Below are 24000 nucleotides of genomic sequence, written 5' to 3' on the forward strand. Positions count from 1 at the left end.
ATATAGAGAGAATATATAGAGAGAAAAGATAGAGAGAACAGATAGAGAGAACAGATAGAGAGAATAAATAGAGAGAATGGATAGAGAGAATAGATAGAGAGAACAGATAGAGATAATAGATAATAGATAGAGAGAATGGATAGAGAGAATAGACAGAGAGACTGGACAGAGATAATAGATAATATATAGAGAGAATGGATAGAGAGAATAGATAGAGAGAATGGATAGAGAGAATAGATAGAGAGAACAGATAGAGATAATAGATAATATAGAAAGAGAACAGATAGAGAGAACAGATAGAGAGAATAGATAGAGAGAATGGATAGAGAGAATAGATAGAGAGAATGGACAGATATAATAGATAGAGATAATGGATAGAGAGACTGGACAGAGATAATAGATAGAGAGAATGGACAGAGATTATAGATAGAGATAATGGATAGAGAGACTGGACAGAGATAATAGATAGAGAGAATGGACAGAGATAATAGGTAGAGAGAATGAATAGAGAGAATGGACAGAGATAATAGGTAGAGAGAATGGATAGAGGGAATGGACAGAGATAATAGACAGAGATAATAGATAGAGAGAATGAATAGAGAGAATGGACAGAGATAATAGACAGAGATAATAGATAGAGAGAATGGACAGAGAGAATGAATAGAGAGAACTAAACATATCAACACTGGCTTACTTCTTCTATCTTACTCTGTTTCACTATGTGTTCGCAGGGCTGGACACAGACCTTTGGTGGGGCAGGTGCTCACTATGTAAATACCACCCTGCATCCCACTGCTGGCTTGCTTCTGAAGCTAATCAGGGTTGGTCCTGGTCAGTCCCTGGATGGGAGACCAGGTGCTGCTGGCTTGCTTCTGAAGCTAATCAGGGTTGGTCCTGGTCAGTCCCTGGATGGGAGACCAGGTGCTGCTGGCTTGCTTCTGAAGCTAAGCAGGGTTGGGCTTGGTCAGTCCCTGGATGGGAGACCAGGTGCTGCTGGCTTGCTTCTGAAGCTAAGCAGGGTTGGTCCTGGTCAGTCCCTGGATGGGAGACCAGGTGCTGCTGGCTTGCTTCTGAAGCTAAGTAGGGTTGGTCCTGGTCAGTCCCTGGATGGGAGACCAGGTGCTGCTGGAAGTGGTGTTGGAGGCACTCTTTCTTCTGGTCTAAAAAATATCCCAATACCCCAGGGCAGTGATTGGGGACATTGCCCTGTGTAGGGTGCTGTCTTTTGGCTGGGATGTTAAATGGGTGTCCTGACTCTCTGTGGTCACTAAAAGATCCCATGGCACTTATCGTAAGAGTAGGGGTGTTAACCCCGGTGTCCTGGCTAAATTCCTAATCTGGCCCTCAAACCATCACGGTCACCTAATCATCCCCAGTTTACAATTGTCTCATTCATCCCCCTCCTCTCCTCTGTAACTATTCCCCAGGTCGTTGCTGTAAATGAGAACGTGTTCTCAGTCAACCAAACCTGGTCAAATAAAAATGTGTCGTCTGGGAACAGACTTTTGATGTACTCAAAGTAAACACATTGTAGGCTACGTTTAGCTCCCGAGTGGTGCAGCGGTCTCGGCGCAAGAGGCGTCACTACAGTCCCTGGTTCGAATCCAGGCTGTATCACAACCGGCCGTGATTGGGAGTCCCATAGGGCGGCGCACAATTGGCCCAGTGTTGTCCCGGGGGGTAGGCCGTCATTGTAAATAAGAATTAGTTCTTAACTGACTTGCCTGGTTATATACAGATACAAACATTAATACACATTGTAGGCTTGGCAAGCTAACCTTCAATCAATCAAATGTTTTTATGAAGGCCTTCTTAGTCACAAAGTGCTGTACAGAAACCCAGCCTAAAACCCACAAACAGCAAGCAATGCAGGTGTAGAAGCACGGTGGCTAGGAAAAACTCCCTAGAAAGGCCAAAACCTAGGAAGAAACCTAGAGAGGAACCAGGCTATGTGGGGTGGCCAGTCCTCTTCTGGCTGTGCCGGGTAGAGAGGAACCAGACTATGAGGGGTGACCAGTCCTCTTCTGGCTGTGCCGGGTGGAGATTATAACAGAACATGGCCAAGATGTTCAAATGTTCATAAATGACCAGCATGGTCAATAATAATCACAGTAGTTGTCGAGGGTGCAGCAAGTCAGCACCTCAGGGGTAAATGTCAGTTGGCTTTTCATAGCCGATCATTCAGAGTATCTCTACCGCTCCTGCTGTCTCTAGAGAGTTGAAAACAGCAGGTCTGGGACAGGTAGCACGTCCGGTGAACAGGTCAGGGTTCCATAGCCGCAGGCAGAACAGTTGAAACTGGAGCAGCAGCATGGACAGGTGGACTGGGGACAGCAAGGAGTCATCATGCCAGGTAGTCCAGAGACATGGTCCTAGGGCTCAGGTCCTCCGAGAGAGAGAGAGAGAGAGAGAGAGAGAGAGAGAGAGAGAGAGCGAGAGAGAGAGAGAGAGAAAAAGAGAGAGAAAAAGAGAGAGAAAAAGAGAGAGAGAAAAAGAGAGAAAAAGAGAGAGAGAATACTTCAATTCACACAGGACACCAGTTAAGACAGGAGAAATACTCCAGATATAACAGACTGACCCTAGCCCCACGACACAAACTATTGCAGCATAAATACTGGCTGAGAGGTCGAGACATTCCCACTACATAGGTGGCTGTTAGCTGAACATGTAGGCTAGATGAATCAGCTAGTTAGATATATCAGATGTACGTGCTTGTGTGTCAAACACACACAGATAGACATCCCATGTGGTTCCGCTTTAAACAAACTACAACTGAAAGCAACACTGTAGTCAGTGTATTCTAGACCGGAGCAGGGCAGGTGGTGTAACTGTCTAATGAGACCTGTAGCGTGTTTCATGCTAAGCTAAGACAATAACTCATTTTCTCAGTAACCCGACCAGGTAAATGGTGTGTTCAGTACGCAACATTTGTGTTCAGTACGTGACAGGTGTGTTCAGTATACGACACGTGTGTTCAGTACGTGACAGGTGTGTTCAGGACGTGACAGGTGTGTTCAATACAGGACAGGTGTGTTCAGTACGTAACAGGTGTGTCCAGTACGTAACAGGTGTGTTCAGTACGTAACAGGTGTGTTCAGTACGTAACAGGTGTGTTCAATACAGGACAGGTGTGTTCAATACAGGACAGGTGTGTTCAGTACGTGACAGGTGTGTTCAGTACACGACAGGTGTGTCCAGTACGTAACAGGTGTGTTCAGTACGTGACAGGTGTGTTCAATACAGGACAGGTGTGTTCAGTACATAACAGGTGTGTTCAGTACGTGACAGGTGTGTTCAGTACGTGACAGGTGTGTTCAGTGCGTGACAGTTGTGTTCAATACAGGACAGGTGTGTTCAGTACGTGACAGGTGTGTTCAATACAGGACAGGTGTGTTCAGTACGTTACAGGTGTGTTCAGTACGTAACAGGTGTGTTCAGTACGTAACAGGTGTGTTCAATACAGGACAGGTGTGTTCAGTACGTGACAGGTGTGTTCAATACAGGACAGGTGTGTTCAGTACGTAACAGGTGTGTTCAGTACGTGACAGGTGTGTTCAGTACGTAACAGGTGTGTTCAGTACGTGACAGGTGTGTTCAATACAGGACAGGTGTGTTCAGTACATAACAGGTGTGTTCAGTACGTGACAGGTGTGTTCAGTACGTAACAGGTGTGTTCAGTACGTGACAGGTGTGTTCAGTATGTAACAGGTGTGTTCAGTACACGACAGGTGTGTTCAATACAGGACAGGTGTGTTCAGTACGTGACAGGTGTGTTCAGTACGTAACAGGTGTGTTCAGTACGTGACAGGTGTGTTCAGTATACGACACGTGTGTTCAGTACGTGACAGGTGTGTTCAGTATGTAACAGGTGTGTTCAGTACGTGACAGGTGTGTTCAGTACGTGACAGGTGTGTTCAGGACGTGACAGGTGTGTTCTGTACGTGACAGGTGTGTTCAGTACACGACAGGTGTGTTCAATACAGGACAGGTGTGTTCAGTATGTGACAGGTGTGTCCAGTACGTAACAGGTGTGTTCAGTATGATACAGGTGTGTTCAGTACGTAACAGGTGTGTTCAGTACGTGACAGGTGTGTTCAGTACGTGCCAGGTGTGTTCAGTACGTGCCAGGTGTGTTCAGTACATGCTAGGTGTGTTCAGTACGTGCCAGGTGTGTTCAGTACGTGCCAGGTGTGTCCAGTACATAACAGGTGTGTCCAGTACATAACAGGTGTGTTCAGTACGTGACAGGTGTGTTCAGTACATAACAGGTGTGTCCAGTACATAACAGGTGTGTTCAGTACATAACAGGTGTGTTCAGTACGTGCCAGGTGTGTTCAGTACGTGCCAGGTGTGTTCAGTACGTGCCAGGTGTGTTCAGTACGTGCCAGGTGTGTCCAGTACATAACAGGTGTGTTCAGTACGTGACAGGTGTGTTCAGTACATAACAGGTGTGTTCAGTACATAACAGGTGTGTCCAGTACATAACAGGTGTGTCCAGTACATAACAGGTGTGTTCAGTACGTGACAGGTGTGTTCAGTACATAACAGGTGTGTCCAGTACATAACAGGTGTGTTCAGTACATAACAGGTGTGTTCAGTACGTGCCAGGTGTGTTCAGTACGTGCCAGGTGTGTTCAGTACGTGCCAGGTGTGTTCAGTACGTGCCAGGTGTGTCCAGTACATGCCAGGTGTGTCCAGTACATAACAGGTGTGTTCAGTACGTGACAGGTGTGTTCAGTACATAACAGGTGTGTTCAGTACATAACAGGTGTGTCCAGTACATAACAGGTGTGTTCAGTACGTGACAGGTGTGTTCAGTACGTGACAGGTGTGTTCAGTACGTGACAGGTGTGTTCAGTACGTGACAGGTGTGTTCAGTACACGACAGGTGTGTTCAATACAGGACAGGTGTGTTCAGTATGTGACAGGTGTGTCCAGTACATAACAGGTGTGTTCAGTACGTAACAGGTGTGTCCAGTACATAACAGGTGTGTCCAGTACATAACAGGTGTGTCCAGTACATAACAGGTGTGTCCAGTACATAACAGGTGTGTCCAGTACATAACAGGTGTGTTCAGTACACGACAGGTGTGTTCAATACAGGACAGGTGTGTTCAATACAGGACAGGTGTGTTCAGTACGTAACAGGTGTGTTCAGTACGTGACAGGTGTGTTCAGTACGTGACAGGTGTGTTCAGTACGTGACAGGTGTGTCCAGTACATAACAGGTGTGTTCAGTACACGACAGGTGTGTTCAATACAGGACAGGTGTGTTCAATACAGGACAGGTGTGTTCAGTACGTAACAGGTGTGTTCAGTACGTAACAGGTGTGTTCAGTACGTAACAGGTTTGTTCAATACAGGACAGGTGTGTTCAGTACGTAACAGGTGTGTTCAGTACGTGACAGGTGTGTTCAGTACGTAACAGGTGTGTTCAATACAGGACAGGTGTGTTCAGTACGTAACAGGTGTGTTCAGTACGTGACAGGTGTGTTCAGTACACGACAGGTGTGTTCAATACAGGACAGGTGTGTTCAATACAGGACAGGTGTGTTCAGTATGTAACAGGTGTGTTCAGTACGTGACAGGTGTGTTCAGTACGTGACAGGTGTGTTCAGTACGTGACAGGTGTGTTCAGTACGTGACAGGTGTGTTCAGTACGTGACAGGTGTGTTCAGTACGTGACAGGTGTGTTCAGTACGTGACAGGTGTGTTCAGTACGTGACAGGTGTGTTCAGTACGTGACAGGTGTGTTCAGTACACGACAGGTGTGTTCAATACAGGACAGGTGTGTTCAGTATGTGACAGGTGTGTCCAGTACATAACAGGTGTGTCCAGTACATAACAGGTGTGTCCAGTACATAACAGGTGTGTCCAGTACATAACAGGTGTGTCCAGTACATAACAGGTGTGTCCAGTACATAACAGGTGTGTCCAGTACATAACAGGTGTGTCCAGTACATAACAGGTGTGTCCAGTACATAACAGGTGTGTTCAGTACGTAACAGGTGTGTTCAGTACATGACAGGTGTGTTCTGTACGTGACAGGTGTGTTCAGTACACGACAGGTGTGTCCAGTACGTAACAGGTGTGTTCAGTACGTGACAGGTGTGTTCAATACAGGACAGGTGTGTTCAGTACATAACAGGTGTGTTCAGTACGTGACAGGTGTGTTCAGTACGTGACAGGTGTGTTCAGTGCGTGACAGGTGTGTTCAATACAGGACAGGTGTGTTCAGTACGTGACAGGTGTGTTCAATACAGGACAGGTGTGTTCAGTACGTGACAGGTGTGTTCAGTACGATACAAGTGTGTTCAGTGCGTGACAGGTGTGTTCAGTACATGCCAGGTGTGTCCAGTACATAACAGGTGTGTTCAGTACGTGACAGGTGTGTTCAGTACATAACAGGTGTGTTCAGTACATAACAGGTGTGTCCAGTACATAACAGGTGTGTTCAGTACGTGACAGGTGTGTTCAGTACGTGACAGGTGTGTTCAGTACGTGACAGGTGTGTTCAGTACGTGACAGGTGTGTTCAGTACACGACAGGTGTGTTCAATACAGGACAGGTGTGTTCAGTATGTGACAGGTGTGTCCAGTACATAACAGGTGTGTTCAGTACGTAACAGGTGTGTCCAGTACATAACAGGTGTGTCCAGTACATAACAGGTGTGTCCAGTACATAACAGGTGTGTCCAGTACATAACAGGTGTGTCCAGTACATAACAGGTGTGTTCAGTACACGACAGGTGTGTTCAATACAGGACAGGTGTGTTCAATACAGGACAGGTGTGTTCAGTACGTAACAGGTGTGTTCAGTACGTGACAGGTGTGTTCAGTACGTGACAGGTGTGTTCAGTACGTGACAGGTGTGTCCAGTACATAACAGGTGTGTTCAGTACACGACAGGTGTGTTCAATACAGGACAGGTGTGTTCAATACAGGACAGGTGTGTTCAGTACGTAACAGGTGTGTTCAGTACGTAACAGGTGTGTTCAGTACGTAACAGGTTTGTTCAATACAGGACAGGTGTGTTCAGTACGTAACAGGTGTGTTCAGTACGTGACAGGTGTGTTCAGTACGTAACAGGTGTGTTCAATACAGGACAGGTGTGTTCAGTACGTAACAGGTGTGTTCAGTACGTGACAGGTGTGTTCAGTACACGACAGGTGTGTTCAATACAGGACAGGTGTGTTCAATACAGGACAGGTGTGTTCAGTATGTAACAGGTGTGTTCAGTACGTGACAGGTGTGTTCAGTACGTGACAGGTGTGTTCAGTACGTGACAGGTGTGTTCAGTACGTGACAGGTGTGTTCAGTACGTGACAGGTGTGTTCAGTACGTGACAGGTGTGTTCAGTACGTGACAGGTGTGTTCAGTACGTGACAGGTGTGTTCAGTACGTGACAGGTGTGTTCAGTACGTGACAGGTGTGTTCAGTACACGACAGGTGTGTTCAATACAGGACAGGTGTGTTCAGTATGTGACAGGTGTGTCCAGTACATAACAGGTGTGTCCAGTACATAACAGGTGTGTCCAGTACATAACAGGTGTGTCCAGTACATAACAGGTGTGTCCAGTACATAACAGGTGTGTCCAGTACATAACAGGTGTGTCCAGTACATAACAGGTGTGTCCAGTACATAATAGGTGTGTCCAGTACATAACAGGTGTGTTCAGTACGTAACAGGTGTGTTCAGTACATGACAGGTGTGTTCTGTACGTGACAGGTGTGTTCAGTACACGACAGGTGTGTCCAGTACGTAACAGGTGTGTTCAGTACGTGACAGGTGTGTTCAATACAGGACAGGTGTGTTCAGTACATAACAGGTGTGTTCAGTACGTGACAGGTGTGTTCAGTACGTGACAGGTGTGTTCAGTGCGTGACAGGTGTGTTCAATACAGGACAGGTGTGTTCAGTACGTGACAGGTGTGTTCAATACAGGACAGGTGTGTTCAGTACGTGACAGGTGTGTTCAGTACGATACAAGTGTGTTCAGTGCGTGACAGGTGTGTTCAGTACGTGACAGGTGTGTTCTGTACGATACAAGTGTGTTCAGTGCGTGACAGGTGTGTTCAGTACGTGACAGGTGTGTTCAGTACGTGCCAGGTGTGTTCAGTACATGCCAGGTGTGTTCAGTACGTGCCAGGTGTGTTCAGTACGTAACAGGTGTGTTCAGTACGTGCCAGGTGTGTTCAGTACGTGACAGGTGTGTTCAGTACGTAACAGGTTTGTTCAGTACGTGACAGGTGTGTTCAGTACGTAACAAGTACGTGACAGGTGTAGTTCAGTACATGATAGGTGTGGTCAGTACGATACAAGTGTGTTCAGTGCGTGACAGGTGTGTTCAGTACGTAACAGGTGTGTCCAGTACGTAACAGGTGTGTTCAGTACGTAACAGGTGTGTTCAGTACGTAACAGGTGTGTTCAATACAGGACAGGTGTGTTCAATACAGGACAGGTGTGTTCAGTACGTGACAGGTGTGTTCAGTACGTGACAGGTGTGTTCAGTACGTAACAGGTGTGTTCAGTACGTGACAGGTGTGTTCAATACAGGACAGGTGTGTTCAGTACATAACAGGTGTGTTCAGTACGTGACAGGTGTGTTCAGTACGTGACAGGTGTGTTCAGTGCGTGACAGGTGTGTTCAATACAGGACAGGTGTGTTCAGTACGTGACAGGTGTGTTCAATACAGGACAGGTGTGTTCAGTACGTTACAGGTGTGTTCAGTACGTAACAGGTGTGTTCAGTACGTAACAGGTGTGTTCAATACAGGACAGGTGTGTTCAGTACGTGACAGGTGTGTTCAATACAGGACAGGTGTGTTCAGTACGTAACAGGTGTGTTCAGTACGTGACAGGTGTGTTCAGTACGTAACAGGTGTGTTCAGTACGTGACAGGTGTGTTCAATACAGGACAGGTGTGTTCAGTACATAACAGGTGTGTTCAGTACGTGACAGGTGTGTTCAGTACGTAACAGGTGTGTTCAGTACGTGACAGGTGTGTTCAGTATGTAACAGGTGTGTTCAGTACACGACAGGTGTGTTCAATACAGGACAGGTGTGTTCAGTACGTGACAGGTGTGTTCAGTACGTAACAGGTGTGTTCAGTACGTGACAGGTGTGTTCAGTATACGACACGTGTGTTCAGTACGTGACAGGTGTGTTCAGTATGTAACAGGTGTGTTCAGTACGTGACAGGTGTGTTCAGTACTTGACAGGTGTGTTCAGGACGTGACAGGTGTGTTCTGTACGTGACAGGTGTGTTCAGTACACGACAGGTGTGTTCAATACAGGACAGGTGTGTTCAGTATGTGACAGGTGTGTCCAGTACGTAACAGGTGTGTTCAGTATGATACAGGTGTGTTCAGTACGTAACAGGTGTGTTCAGTACGTGACAGGTGTGTTCAGTACGTGCCAGGTGTGTTCAGTACGTGCCAGGTGTGTTCAGTACATGCTAGGTGTGTTCAGTACGTGCCAGGTGTGTTCAGTACGTGCCAGGTGTGTCCAGTACATAACAGGTGTGTCCAGTACATAACAGGTGTGTTCAGTACGTGACAGGTGTGTTCAGTACATAACAGGTGTGTCCAGTACATAACAGGTGTGTTCAGTACATAACAGGTGTGTTCAGTACGTGCCAGGTGTGTTCAGTACGTGCCAGGTGTGTTCAGTACGTGCCAGGTGTGTCCAGTACATAACAGGTGTGTTCAGTACGTGACAGGTGTGTTCAGTACATAACAGGTGTGTTCAGTACATAACAGGTGTGTCCAGTACATAACAGGTGTGTCCAGTACATAACAGGTGTGTTCAGTACGTGACAGGTGTGTTCAGTACATAACAGGTGTGTCCAGTACATAACAGGTGTGTTCAGTACATAACAGGTGTGTTCAGTACGTGCCAGGTGTGTTCAGTACGTGCCAGGTGTGTTCAGTACGTGCCAGGTGTGTTCAGTACGTGCCAGGTGTGTCCAGTACATAACAGGTGTGTTCAGTACGTGACAGGTGTGTTCAGTACATAACAGGTGTGTTCAGTACATAACAGGTGTGTCCAGTACATAACAGGTGTGTTCAGTACGTGACAGGTGTGTTCAGTACGTGACAGGTGTGTTCAGTACGTGACAGGTGTGTTCAGTACGTGACAGGTGTGTTCAGTACACGACAGGTGTGTTCAATACAGGACAGGTGTGTTCAGTATGTGACAGGTGTGTCCAGTACATAACAGGTGTGTTCAGTACGTAACAGGTGTGTCCAGTACATAACAGGTGTGTCCAGTACATAACAGGTGTGTCCAGTACATAACAGGTGTGTCCAGTACATAACAGGTGTGTCCAGTACATAACAGGTGTGTTCAGTACACGACAGGTGTGTTCAATACAGGACAGGTGTGTTCAATACAGGACAGGTGTGTTCAGTACGTAACAGGTGTGTTCAGTACGTGACAGGTGTGTTCAGTACGTGACAGGTGTGTTCAGTACGTGACAGGTGTGTCCAGTACATAACAGGTGTGTTCAGTACACGACAGGTGTGTTCAATACAGGACAGGTGTGTTCAATACAGGACAGGTGTGTTCAGTACGTAACAGGTGTGTTCAGTACGTAACAGGTGTGTTCAGTACGTAACAGGTTTGTTCAATACAGGACAGGTGTGTTCAGTACGTAACAGGTGTGTTCAGTACGTGACAGGTGTGTTCAGTACGTAACAGGTGTGTTCAATACAGGACAGGTGTGTTCAGTACGTAACAGGTGTGTTCAGTACGTGACAGGTGTGTTCAGTACACGACAGGTGTGTTCAATACAGGACAGGTGTGTTCAATACAGGACAGGTGTGTTCAGTATGTAACAGGTGTGTTCAGTACGTGACAGGTGTGTTCAGTACGTGACAGGTGTGTTCAGTACGTGACAGGTGTGTTCAGTACGTGACAGGTGTGTTCAGTACGTGACAGGTGTGTTCAGTACGTGACAGGTGTGTTCAGTACGTGACAGGTGTGTTCAGTACGTGACAGGTGTGTTCAGTACGTGACAGGTGTGTTCAGTACACGACAGGTGTGTTCAATACAGGACAGGTGTGTTCAGTATGTGACAGGTGTGTCCAGTACATAACAGGTGTGTCCAGTACATAACAGGTGTGTCCAGTACATAACAGGTGTGTCCAGTACATAACAGGTGTGTCCAGTACATAACAGGTGTGTCCAGTACATAACAGGTGTGTCCAGTACATAACAGGTGTGTTCAGTACGTAACAGGTGTGTTCAGTACATGACAGGTGTGTTCTGTACGTGACAGGTGTGTTCAGTACACGACAGGTGTGTCCAGTACATAACAGGTGTGTTCAGTACGTGACAGGTGTGTTCAGTACATAACTGGTGTGTTCAGTACATAACAGGTGTGTTCAGTACGTGACAGGTGTGTTCAGTACGTAACAGGTGTGTTCAGTACGTGACAGGTGTGTTCAGTACGTAACAGGTGTATTCAGTACGTAACAGGTGTGTTCAGTACGTGACAGGTGTGTTCAGTACGATACAAGTGTGTTCAGTGCGTGACAGGTGTGTTCAGTACGTGACAGGTGTGTTCTGTACGATACAAGTGTGTTCAGTGCGTGACAGGTGTGTTCAGTACGTGACAGGTGTGTTCAGTACGTGCCAGGTGTGTTCAGTACATGCCAGGTGTGTTCAGTACGTGCCAGGTGTGTTCAGTACGTAACAGGTGTGTTCAGTACGTGCCAGGTGTGTTCAGTACGTGACAGGTGTGTTCAGTACGTAACAGGTTTGTTCAGTACGTGACAGGTGTGTTCAGTACGTAACAAGTACGTGACAGGTGTAGTTCAGTACATGATAGGTGTGGTCAGTACGATACAAGTGTGTTCAGTGCGTGACAGGTGTGTTCAGTACGTAACAGGTGTGGTCAGTACGTGACAGGTGTGTTCAGTACGTGACAGGTGTCTTCAGTACGTGACAGGTGTGTTCAGTACGTGACAGGTGTGTTCAGTACGTGACAGGTGTAGTTCAGTGCGTGACAGGTGTGTTCAGTACGATACAAGTGTGTTCAGTACGTGCCAGGTGTTTTCAGAACGTGCCAGGTGTGTTCAGTACGTGCCAGGTGTGTTCAGTACGTGCCAGGTGTTTTCAGTACGTGCCAGGTGTGTTCAGTACGTGCCAGGTGTTTTCAGTACGTGCCAGGTGTGTTCAGTACGTGCCAGGTGTGTTCAGTACGTGCCAGGTGTGTTCAGTACGTGCCAGGTGTTTTCAGTACGTGCCAGGTGTGTTCAGTACGATACAGGTGTGTTTAGTACGTGCCAGGTGTTTTCAGTACGTGCCAGGTGTGTTCAGTACGTGCCAGGTGTTTTCAGTACGTGCCAGGTGTGTTCAGTACGTGCCAGGTGTGTACGGCTCTGACACACCACACTGTTACACACACACACACGCAAACACTTACACAAAAACAAACGCAGCAACTCACACACACGCACCCACACACACACACACACCCACACACACACACACACCCACACACACACACGCACCCACACACACACCCACACACACACACACGCCCACACACCCCCCCCCCCCCCCCCCCCCCCCACACACACACACCCACACCCACCACCACACTGACACACACTTACTGACCTTCACATCATCAGTGTGTATGTTTGAAACAACGGTATTGTTTTGTGTTCATGTGTGTGTGTGTGTGTGTTTGTGTGTGTGTGTGTGTGTGTGTGTGTGTGTGTGTGTGTGCGTGTGTGTGTGCGTGTGTGTGTGTTTAAACAACAGTATGGTTTCATAACACTAAATGATGCAGACAAACTGGGCCATGGTATGGGCCTTGTTATAGTATGTCCTCTGCAATGTGACTGTGTTACAGTGTCTCTCTCCCTTTCTCTCATTCTGTCACTCACTCCCTATCTCTCTCACCTCCCTCTCTCTGTCTCCTCATATCTTCCTGCCTCTATAGAAAGTCTCGTGTGGACAGCCCTGGAGGTGTGAGAAGCAGGAGAACGGTTCAGAGGAGGATGACCTGCCCTAGCTTCCCGGAGATCACTAGAGTGCTGCAGAACCCTGTCCCCAGTCCCCTGACCCGTTCTGCTAGCCTAGACGAGCTCATCCTGCGATGCCTGCACTGCTTCGGTGAGACAAACACAGAGAGACAGATTCAGACAGACAGAGAGAGAGGGAGAGGGAGAGAGAGAAACAGACAGAGAGAGACAGAGAGAGAGACATAGAGAGAGAGACAGAGAGAGACAGGGAGGAGAAGGGGGAGGAATTCAGGGAGGGAGAAGGATGATGGAGACAGGGAGGGAGAAGGATGATGGAGACAGGGAGGGAGAATGGGGAGAGAGGCAGGGAGGGAGAAAGGGAGGGAGAAAGGGAGGGAGAATGGGGAGAGAGGCAGGGAGGGAGAAGGGGAGGGAGACAGGGAGGGAGAAGGATGATGGAGACAGGGAGGGAGAATGGGGAGAGAGGCAGGGAGGGAGAAGGGGAGGGAGACAGGGAGGGAGAATGATGATGGAGACAGGGAGGGAGAATGGGGAGAGAGGCAGGGAGGGAGAAGGGGGAGGGAGGGAGACACGGAAGGAGGGAGACAGGGAGGGAGAAGGGGGAGGGAGGGAGACACGGAAGGAGAGAGGCAGGGAGGGAGAAGGGGGAGGGAGGGAGACACGGAAGGAGGGAGACAGGGAGGGAGAAGAGGGAGTGAGGGAGACTCGGAAGGAGAGAGGCAGGGAGGGAGAAGGGGGAGGGAGGGAGACACGGAAGGAGGGAGACAGGGAGGGAGGGTGGACATGTGAGACAAAGGGCACACATACAATCAAGCTTTGTTTGGAGCAAAGGTCCACACAGATTGTGCTAACTCTCTCTTTTTCTCTCTCTCTCACACACACACACACACACACACACACACACACACACACACACACACACACACACACACACACACACACACACACACACACACACACACACACACACACACACACACACACACACACACACACACACACACACAGTAGATATTACCAAGTAGCAATTACTGAAGTAGATACCACATATAGTGGTCTACCATTACCCAGCAACTGTAATACCTCTCTGATACATAACACACTGAAACCTCTCTCCCTGTCTCCTTCCTGTCTCCCCCCCCTCCCCCCCCCTCCCCTCTCCCTCCCCTCTCCCTCCCCTCCCCTCTCCCTCCCCCTCTCTCTCCCCCTCCCCTCTCTCTCTCCCTCCCCCCTCTCCCTCCCCCTCTCTCTCCCTCCCCCCCTCTCTCTCTCCCTCCCCTTCTCTCTCCCTCCCCCTCTCTCTCTGTCTCTCCCTCCCTCTCTCTCTCTCCCTCCCCTTCTCTCCCCCTCTCTCTCTGTCTCTCTCTCCCTCTCCCCTCTCTCTCTCTCTCTCTCTCTCTGTCCCCCCCTCTCTCTCTCTCTCTCTGTCCCCCCCTCTCTCTCTCTCTGTCTCCCCCCCTCTCTCTCTCTCTCTCTCTCTGTCTATAGCGCTACATAACACTGTCATAACAGTGACCATGTATCATAGGCAGTCAGTTACCTCATGATAACTTACTTTGCACTGTTACTATTTTAAGTATTAGATCTCACCACTGCACAATATTGTAAAGTGTTAACATTCAAGTCCGTTGTTACGATGCAACGGCCAAACTGTCCTGCCCATGATGTGTTCATTTTATAGAGGCGCTCAATATGAGCATCTCATTTCAGAAGCACTGTGGTGCTCATGTGAATTTTATTTCTTTCTCTGTCTTCAGACCTATTATCGCTTAAAATGTATTTTTTGTGTGTTTTTAATATTAATGATGTTTTGATCATACCTAGACTTGATTTTGATGTCCTGTGAACTCTGTGTAAATTGTCCTCTATTCTGGCTTCTGCTGTATCTTACTGCAACCCCTGACCTCACACCCCTTATCTGTGTGTTGATTGGTTCTAACCTTTGACCTGTATGTTGATTGGTTCTAACCGGTGTGTTGATTGGTTCTAACCTTTGACCTGTGTGTTGATTGGTTCTAAACTGTGACCTGTGTGTTGATTGGTTCTAAACTGTGACCTGTGTGTTGATTGGTTCTAACATGTGACCTGTGTGTTGATTGGTTCTAACCTGTGACCTGTGTGTTGATTGGTTGTGTTCCAGACTCGGATGGAAAGCTTTCGCGGGGGTCTCAGCTAGTTCACATGACTCTGATGATGCACAGCTGGGTTGTTCCCTCACAGACCTTCGCCCAGAAACTCCTCGCCCTATATCCTCTACCCACGATGCATTGCTGCTTCCTGACCCCGTGGCCACATATGGGTTCAAACACTATTTAAATACGTTATCTATTCTTGATTGCGCTTGCCTTGCTTTAATAAACTAATTGAATAGTCCCACAACTGCCAAACCAACCCATTGGTCACTCCAGGCAGGGTAAAGCAAATGCTCAAAGTATCTGAATGTTTTAGGTCTGTCTGTGTCTGAACCCAGGTCTGCCCAGGGGTTGGGGTGGTCAGTCCTGTATCTGAAAGTTTCAGGTAGTGTCTGAACCCAGGTCTGCCCAGGGGTTGGGGTGGTCAGTCCTGTCGGTGCCCTGCACCTCATAGTCCCATGTCCCATAATCCCTCTGACCAGGAAACAAACGCTGCTTTGTTTACTCCTGATGTTTCCAATACCTACGGTTTAGCCCCCCCCCCCCCCCCCCCCCCCCCCTTATATAGAAATGAGTGAAGAAGCTGATTAGTGTTCTGGTGGGCTGACCGGGTGTCTATTGACTGTGTTCATTGGCACAGAGCTGTTTGAGAGCTGTGGTTTCAGACTCCGATGCTGCTGTCCATAACCATTGATTTAAATGTATTTGTTACGTTGGTCCATGACAGCTGATATGGTTATGTGCGGGGTACAGTTGCATCATGTTGTATAGAAGCCATCTCCTCCGGCTGCTATTCCTTGACTGTGTAACCTATAAGGACTGTCCAGTGGAAAAGAGAGGACTGAGACGACCGCAGGTCTGCCACCTCATCAGGTCAGTGTGATGTGTATCTGTGTGTGTGTCTGTGTGTGTGTGTATGTGTGTGTGTGTGTGTTTGTTTGTGTCTGTGTGTGTGTCTGTGCGTGTCTGTGTGTGTGTGTGTGTGTGTGTTTGTGTGTGTTTGTGTGTTTGTGTTCGTGTGTTCGTGTGTCTGTTTGTCACAAACCTAGATATCCTGACCTCTACCTAGATATCCTGACCTCTACCTAGATATCCTGACCTCTACCTAGATATCCTGACCTCTACCTATATATCCTGACCTCTACCTAGATATCCTGACCTCTACCTAGATATCCTGACCTCTACCTAGATATCCTGACCTCTACCTAGATATCCTGACCTCTACCTAGATATCCTGACCTCTACCTAGATATCCTGACCTCTACCTAGATATCCTGACCTCTACCTAGATATCCTGACCTCTACCTAGATATCCTGACCTCTACCTAGATATCCTGACCTCTACCTAGATATCCTGACCTCTACCTAGATATCCTGACCTCTACCTAGATATCCTGACCTCTACCTAGATATCCTGACCTCTACCTAGATATCCTGACCTCTACCTAGATATCCTGACCTCTACCTAGATATCCTGACCTCTACCTAGATATCCTGAGCGGCACTTCCAGGTTGGATTGTCCTCAGGTTTTCTCCTGCAATATCAGTTGTGTTATACTCACAGACAATATTTTGACAGTTTTGGAAACTTTAGAGTGTTTTCTATCCTAAGCTGTCAATTATATGCATATTTTAGATTCTGGGCCCGAGAAATAGACCGTTTCCTTTGGGTATGTTTTTCATCCAAACATCAAAATACTGCCCCCTAGTCTCAAGAGGCTAGATATTCTGACCAGTAGCTTATAGGTCACAAGGGATCTACGTTTGGGAGGAGATCTTTTTTCTGTACAGACAATATTGTAGCGTTAGCACTGCTGCTTTAACTTCTGTATATCTATATAGTGACTGCAGTGTTCACTGCATATAATTATAATTAATACTACTACTAATAATTATACAAATAGTAATTTGTATTATTCCTTGGCGCGGCAGGGTAGCCAAAAGGTTGCAAGTTCATATCCACGAGCTGACAAGGTACAAATCTGTCGTTCTGCCCCTGAAAAGGCAGTTAACCCACTGTTCCCCTGAACAGGCAGTTAACCCACTGTTCCCCTGAACAGGCAGTTAACCCACTGTTCCCCTGAACAGGCAGTTAACCCACTGTTCCCCTGAACAGGCAGTTAACCCACTGTTCCCCTGAACAGGCAGTTAACCCACTGTTCCCCTGAACAGGCAGTTAACCCACTGTTCCCCTGAACAGGCAGTTAACCCACTGTTCCCCTGAACAGGCAGTTAACCCACTGTTCCCCTGAACAGGCAGTTAACCCACTGTTCCCCTGAACAGGCAGTTAACCCACTGTTCCCCTGAACAGGCAGTTAACCCACTGTTCCCCTGAACAGGCAGTTAACCCACTGTTCCCCTGAACAGGCAGTTAACCCACTGTTCCCCTGAACAGGCAGTTAACCCACTGTTCCCCTGTACAAGGCAGTTAACCCACTGTTCCCCTGAACAAGGCAGTTAACCCACTGTTCCCCTGAACAAGGCAGTTAACCCACTGTTCCCCTGAACAAGGCAGTTAACCCACTGTTCCCCTGAACAGGCAGTTAACCCACTGTTCCTAGACCAGTTAACCCACTGTTCCCCTGAACAGGCAGTTAACCCACTGTTCCTAGACCAGTTAACCCCACTGTTCCTAGACCAGTTAACCCCACTGTTCCTAGACCAGTTAACCCACTGTTCCTAGACCAGTTAACCCCACTGTTCCTAGACCAGTTAACCCACTGTTCATAGACCAGTTAACCCCACTGTTCCTAGACCAGTTAACCCCACTGTTCCTAGACCAGTTAACCCACTGTTCCTAGACCAGTTAACCCACTGTTCCTAGACCAGTTAACCCACTGTTCCTAGACCAGTTAACCCACTGTTCCTAGACCAGTTAACCCACTGTTCCTAGACCAGTTAACCCCACTGTTCCTAGACCAGTTAACCCACTGTTCCTAGACCAGTTAACCCACTGTTCCTAGACCAGTTAACCCCACTGTTCCTAGACCAGTTAACCCCACTGTTCCTAGACCAGTTAACCCACTGTTCCTAGACCAGTTAACCCCACTGTTCCTAGACCAGTTAACCCCACTGTTCCTAGACCAGTTAACCCCACTGTTCCTAGACCAGTTAACCCCACTGTTCCTAGACCAGTTAACCCACTGTTCCTAGACCAGTTAACCCCACTGTTCCTAGACCAGTTAACCCCACTGTTCCTAGACCAGTTAACCCCACTGTTCCTAGACCAGTTAACCCACTGTTCCTAGACCAGTTAACCCCACTGTTCCTAGACCAGTTAACCCCACTGTTCCTAGACCAGTTAACCCACTGTTCCTAGACCAGTTAACCCCACTGTTCCTAGACCAGTTAACCTACTGTTCCTAGACCAGTTAACCCCACTGTTCCTAGACCAGTTAACCCCACTGTTCCTAGACCAGTTAACCCACTGTTCCTAGACCAGTTAACCCCACTGTTCCTAGACCAGTTAACCCCACTGTTCCTAGACCAGTTAACCCCACTGTTCCTAGACCAGTTAACCCCACTGTTCCTAGACCAGTTAACCCACTGTTCCTAGACCAGTTAACCCCACTGTTCCTAGACCAGTTAGCCCCACTGTTCCTAGACCAGTTAACCCCACTGTTCCTAGACCAGTTAACCCCACTGTTCCTAGACCAGTTAACCCACTGTTCCCAGGCCGTTATTGAAAATAAGAATTTGTTCTTAACTGACTTTCCTCGTTAAATAAAGGTCAAATAAAAAATACAAATGTAATAAGATCTCTATGGTGTAAAGACAGCAGATCAGCAGATCAGCAGATCAGCAGGTTCCCAGCGGTTGTTACTATAGTAACTGTGTTCTGTCCTATAGACAGCAGATCAGCAGGTTCCCAGCGGTGTTTGAGGCTATATACTGTTGTGTTGTTACTATAGTAACTGTGTTCTGTCCTATAGACAGCAGATCAGCAGGTTCCAGCGGTGTTTGAGGCTATATACTGTTGTGTTGTTACTATAGTAACTGTGTTCTGTCCTATAGACAGCAGGTTCCCAGCGGTGTTTGAGGCTATATACTGTTGTGTTGTTACTATAGTAACTGTGTTCTGTCCTATAGACAGCAGATCAGCAGGTCAGCAGGTCAGCAGGTTCCCAGCGGTGTTTGAGGCTATATACTGTTGTGTTGTTACTATAGTAACTGTGTTCTGTCCTATAGACAGCAGATCAGCAGGTTCCAGCGGTGTTTGAGGCTATATACTGTTGTTACTATAGTAACTGTGTTCTGTCCTATAGACAGCGGATCAGCAGGTTCCAGCGGTGTTTGAGGCTATATACTGTTGTGTTGTTACTATAGTAACTGTGTTCTGTCCTATAGACAGCAGATCAGCAGGTTCCCAGCGGTGTTTGAGGCTATATACTGTTGTGTTGTTACTATAGTAACTGTGTTCTGTCCTATAGACAGCGGATCAGCAGGTTCCCAGCAGTGTTTGAGGCTATATACTGTTGTGTTGTTACTATAGTAACTGTGTTCTGTCCTATAGACAGCAGATCAGCAGGTTCCCAGCGGTGTTTGAGGCTATATACTGTTGTGTTGTTACTATAGTAACTGTGTTCTGTCCTATAGACAGCAGATCAGCAGGTTCCCAGCGGTGTTTGAGGCTATATACTGTTGTTACTATAGTAACTGTGTTCTGTCCTATAGACAGCGGATCAGCAGGTTCCCAGCGGTGTTTGAGGCTATATACTGTTGTGTTGTTACTATAGTAACTGTGTTCTGTCCTATAGACAGCGGATCAGCAGGTTCCCAGCGGTGTTTGAGGCTATATACTGTTGTGTTGTTACTATAGTAACTGTGTTCTGTCCTATAGACAGCGGATCAGCAGGTTCCAGCGGTGTTTGAGGCTATATACTGTTGTGTTGTTACTATAGTAACTGTGTTCTCTCCTATAGACAGCAGATCAGCAGGTTCCAGCGGTGTTTGAGACTATATACTGTTGTGTTGTTACTATAGTAACTGTGTTCTGTCCTATAGACAGCGGATCAGCAGGTTCCAGCGGTGTTTGAGGCTATATACTGTTGTTACTATAGTAACTGTGTTCTGTCCTATAGACAGCAGGTTCCCAGCGGTGTTTGAGGCTATATACTGTTGTGTTGTTGCTATAGTAACTGTGTTCTGTCCTATAGACAGCAGATCAGCAGGTTCCCAGCGGTGTTTGAGGCTATATACTGTTGTGTTGTTGCTATAGTAACTGTGTTCTGTCCTATAGACAGCAGATCAGCAGGTTCCCAGCGGTGTTTGAGGCTATATACTGTTGTGTTGTTACTATAGTAACTGTGTTCTGTCCTATAGACAGCAGATCAGCAGGTTCCCAGCGGTGTTTGAGGCTATATACTGTTGTGTTGTTACTATAGTAAATGTGTTCTGTCCTATAGACAGCAGATCAGCAGGTTCCAGCGGTATTTGAGGCTATATACTGTTGTGTTGTTACTATAGTAACTGTGTTCTGTCCTATAGACAGCAGATCAGCAGGTTCCAGCGGTGTTTGAGGCTATATACTGTTGTGTTGTTGCTATAGTAACTGTGTTCTGTCCTATAGACAGCTGATCAGCAGGTTCCCAGCGGTGTTTGAGGCTATATACTGTTGTGTTGTTACTATAGTAACTGTGTTCTGTCCTATAGACAGCAGATCAGCAGGTTCCCAGCGGTGTTTGAGGCTATATACTGTTGTGTTGTTACTATAGTAACTGTGTTCTGTCCTATAGACAGCAGATCAGCAGGTTCCCAGCGGTGTTTGAGGCTATATACTGTTGTGTTGTTACTATCGTAACTGTGTTCTGTCCTATAGACAGCGGATCAGCAGGTTCCCAGCGGTGTTTGAGGCTATATACTGTTGTGTTGTTACTATAGTAACTGTGTTCTGTCCTATAGACAGCAGGTTCCCAGCGGTGTTTGAGGCTATATACTGTTGTGTTGTTACTATAGTAACTGTGTTCTGTCCTATAGACAGCGGATCAGCAGGTTCCAGCGGTGTTTGAGGCTATATACTGTTGTGTTGTTACTATAGTAACTGTGTTCTGTCCTATAGACAGCGGATCAGCAGGTTCCCAACGGTGTTTGAGGCTATATACTGTTGTGTTGTTACTATAGTAACTGTGTTCTGTCTAATAGACAGCGGATCAGCAGGTTCCCAGCGGTGTTTGAGGCTATATACTGTTGTGTTGTTACTATAGTAACTGTGTTCTGTCCTATAGACAGCGGATCAGCAGGTTCCAGCGGTGTTTGAGGCTATATACTGTTGTGTTGTTGCTATAGTAACTGTGTTCTGTCCTATAGACAGCAGGTTCCAGCGGTGTTTGAGGCTATATACTGTTGTGTTGTTGCTATAGTAACTGTGTTCTGTCCTATAGACAGCGGATCAGCAGGTTCCAGCGGTGTTTGAGGCTATATACTGTTGTGTTGTTACTATAGTAACTGTGTTCTGTCCTATAGACAGCAGATCAGCAGGTTCCCAGCAGTGTTTGAGGCTATATACTGTTGTGTTGTTACTATAGTAACTGTGTTCTGTCCTATAGACAGCAGATCAGCAGGTTCCAGCGGTGTTTGAGGCTATATACTGTTGTGTTGTTACTATAGTAACTGTGTTCTGTCCTATAGACAGCAGGTTCCCAGCGGTGTTTGAGGCTATATACTGTTGTGTTGTTACTATAGTAACTGTGTTCTGTCCTATAGACAGCAGGTTCCAGCGGTGTTTGAGGCTATATACTGTTGTGTTGTTACTATAGTAACTGTGTTCTGTCCTATAGACAGCAGATCAGCAGGTTCCAGCGGTGTTTGAGGCTATATACTGTTGTGTTGTTACTATAGTAACTGTGTTCTGTCCTATAGACAGCGGATCAGCAGGTTCCCAGCAGTGTTTGAGGCTATATACTGTTGTTACTATAGTAACTGTGTTCTGTCCTATAGACAGCAGGTTCCCAGCGGTGTTTGAGGCTATATACTGTTGTGTTGTTGCTATAGTAACTGTGTTCTGTCCTATAGACAGCAGATCAGCAGGTTCCCAGCGGTGTTTGAGGCTATATACTGTTGTGTTGTTGCTATAGTAACTGTGTTCTGTCCTATAGACAGCAGGTTCCCAGCGGTGTTTGAGGCTATATACTGTTGTGTTGTTACTATAGTAACTGTGTTCTGTCCTATAGACAGCAGATCAGCAGGTTCCCAGCGGTGTTTGAGGCTATATACTGTTGTGTTGTTACTATAGTAACTGTGTTCTGTCCTATAGACAGCGGATCAGCAGGTTCCCAACGGTGTTTGAGGCTATATACTGTTGTGTTGTTACTATAGTAACTGTGTTCTGTCCTATAGACAGCGGATCAGCAGGTTCCCAGCGGTGTTTGAGGCTATATACTGTTGTGTTGTTACTATAGTAACTGTGTTCTGTCCTATAGACAGCGGATCAGCAGGTTCCAGCGGTGTTTGAGGCTATATACTGTTGTGTTGTTGCTATAGTAACTGTGTTCTGTCCTATAGACAGCAGGTTCCAGCGGTGTTTGAGGCTATATACTGTTGTGTTGTTGCTATAGTAACTGTGTTCTGTCCTATAGACAGCGGATCAGCAGGTTCCAGCGGTGTTTGAGGCTATATACTGTTTTGTTGTTACTATAGTAACTGTGTTCTGTCCTATAGACAGCAGATCAGCAGGTTCCAGCGGTGTTTGAGGCTATATACTGTTGTGTTGTTACTATAGTAACTGTGTTCTGTCCTATAGACAGCAGATCAGCAGGTTCCAGCGGTGTTTGAGGCTATATACTGTTGTGTTGTTACTATAGTAACTGTGTTCTGTCCTATAGACAGCAGATCAGCAGGTTCCAGTGGTGTTTGAGGCTATATACTGTTGTGTTGTTACTATAGTAACTGTGTTCTGTCCTATAGACAGCAGGTTCCCAGCGGTTGTTACTATAGTAACTGTGTTCTGTCCTATAGACAGCAGATCAGCAGGTTCCAGCGGTGTTTGAGGCTATATACTGTTGTGTTGTTACTATCGTAACTGTGTTCTGTCCTATAGACAGCTGATCAGCAGGTTCCCAGCGGTGTTTGAGGCTATATACTGTTGTGTTGTTACTATAGTAACTGTGTTCTGTCCTATAGACAGCGGATCAGCAGGTTCCCAGCGGTATTTGAGGCTATATACTGTTGTGTTGTTACTATAGTAACTGTGTTCTGTCCTATAGACAGCGGATCAGCAGGTTCCAGCGGTGTTTGAGGCTATATACTGTTGTGTTGTTACTATAGTAACTGTGTTCTGTCCTATAGACAGCGGATCAGCAGGTTCCCAGCGGTGTTTGAGGCTATATACTGTTGTGTTGTTACTATCGTAACTGTGTTCTGTCCTATAGACAGCGGATCAGCAGGTTCCAGCGGTGTTTGAGGCTATATACTGTTGTGTTGTTACTATAGTAACTGTGTTCTGTCCTATAGACAGCAGGTTCCCAGCGGTGTTTGAGGCTATATACTGTTGTGTTGTTACTATAGTAACTGTGTTCTGTCCTATAAACAGCAGGTTCCAGCGGTGTTTGAGGCTATATACTGTTGTGTTGTTACTATAGTAACTGTGTTCTGTCCTATAGACAGCGGATCAGCAGGTTCCAGCGGTGTTTGAGGCTATATACTGTTGTGTTGTTACTATAGTAACTGTGTTCTGTCCTATAGACAGCAGGTTCCAGCGGTGTTTGAGGCTATATACTGTTGTGTTGTTGCTATAGTAACTGTGTTCTGTCCTATAGACAGCGGATCAGCAGGTTCCAGCGGTGTTTGAGGCTATATACTGTTGTGTTGTTACTATAGTAACTGTGTTCTGTCCTATAGACAGCGGATCAGCAGGTTCCCAGCGGTGTTTGAGG

At 46.9% G+C, this 24000-nt stretch overlaps 1 protein-coding gene across 2 annotated transcripts in view; it reads left to right on the top strand.

Moving 5' to 3' along the window:
• rasgrp4 (RAS guanyl releasing protein 4) overlaps positions 1 to 24000 on the top strand; it is a 66714-nt gene that overhangs the window by 9662 nt on the left and 33052 nt on the right. Inside the window, exons 2-4 of one of the 2 annotated variants that reach the window (XM_036961232.2) lie at positions 12955 to 13127; positions 15138 to 15243; positions 15940 to 16002. In XM_036961232.2, the coding sequence (XP_036817127.1) occupies positions 12955 to 13127; positions 15138 to 15243; positions 15940 to 16002 (342 nt within the window). Of the gene's footprint in view, positions 1 to 12954; positions 13128 to 15137; positions 15468 to 15531; positions 16003 to 24000 lie in introns of both variants that reach the window. The other variant, XM_090218999.1, reaches the window with a different exon arrangement.

Source organism: Oncorhynchus mykiss, chromosome 24, assembly GCF_057628025.1.
Source record: "Oncorhynchus mykiss isolate SJ-2025 chromosome 24, ASM5762802v1, whole genome shotgun sequence".
Taxonomy (NCBI): Eukaryota; Metazoa; Chordata; class Actinopteri; order Salmoniformes; family Salmonidae; genus Oncorhynchus; species Oncorhynchus mykiss.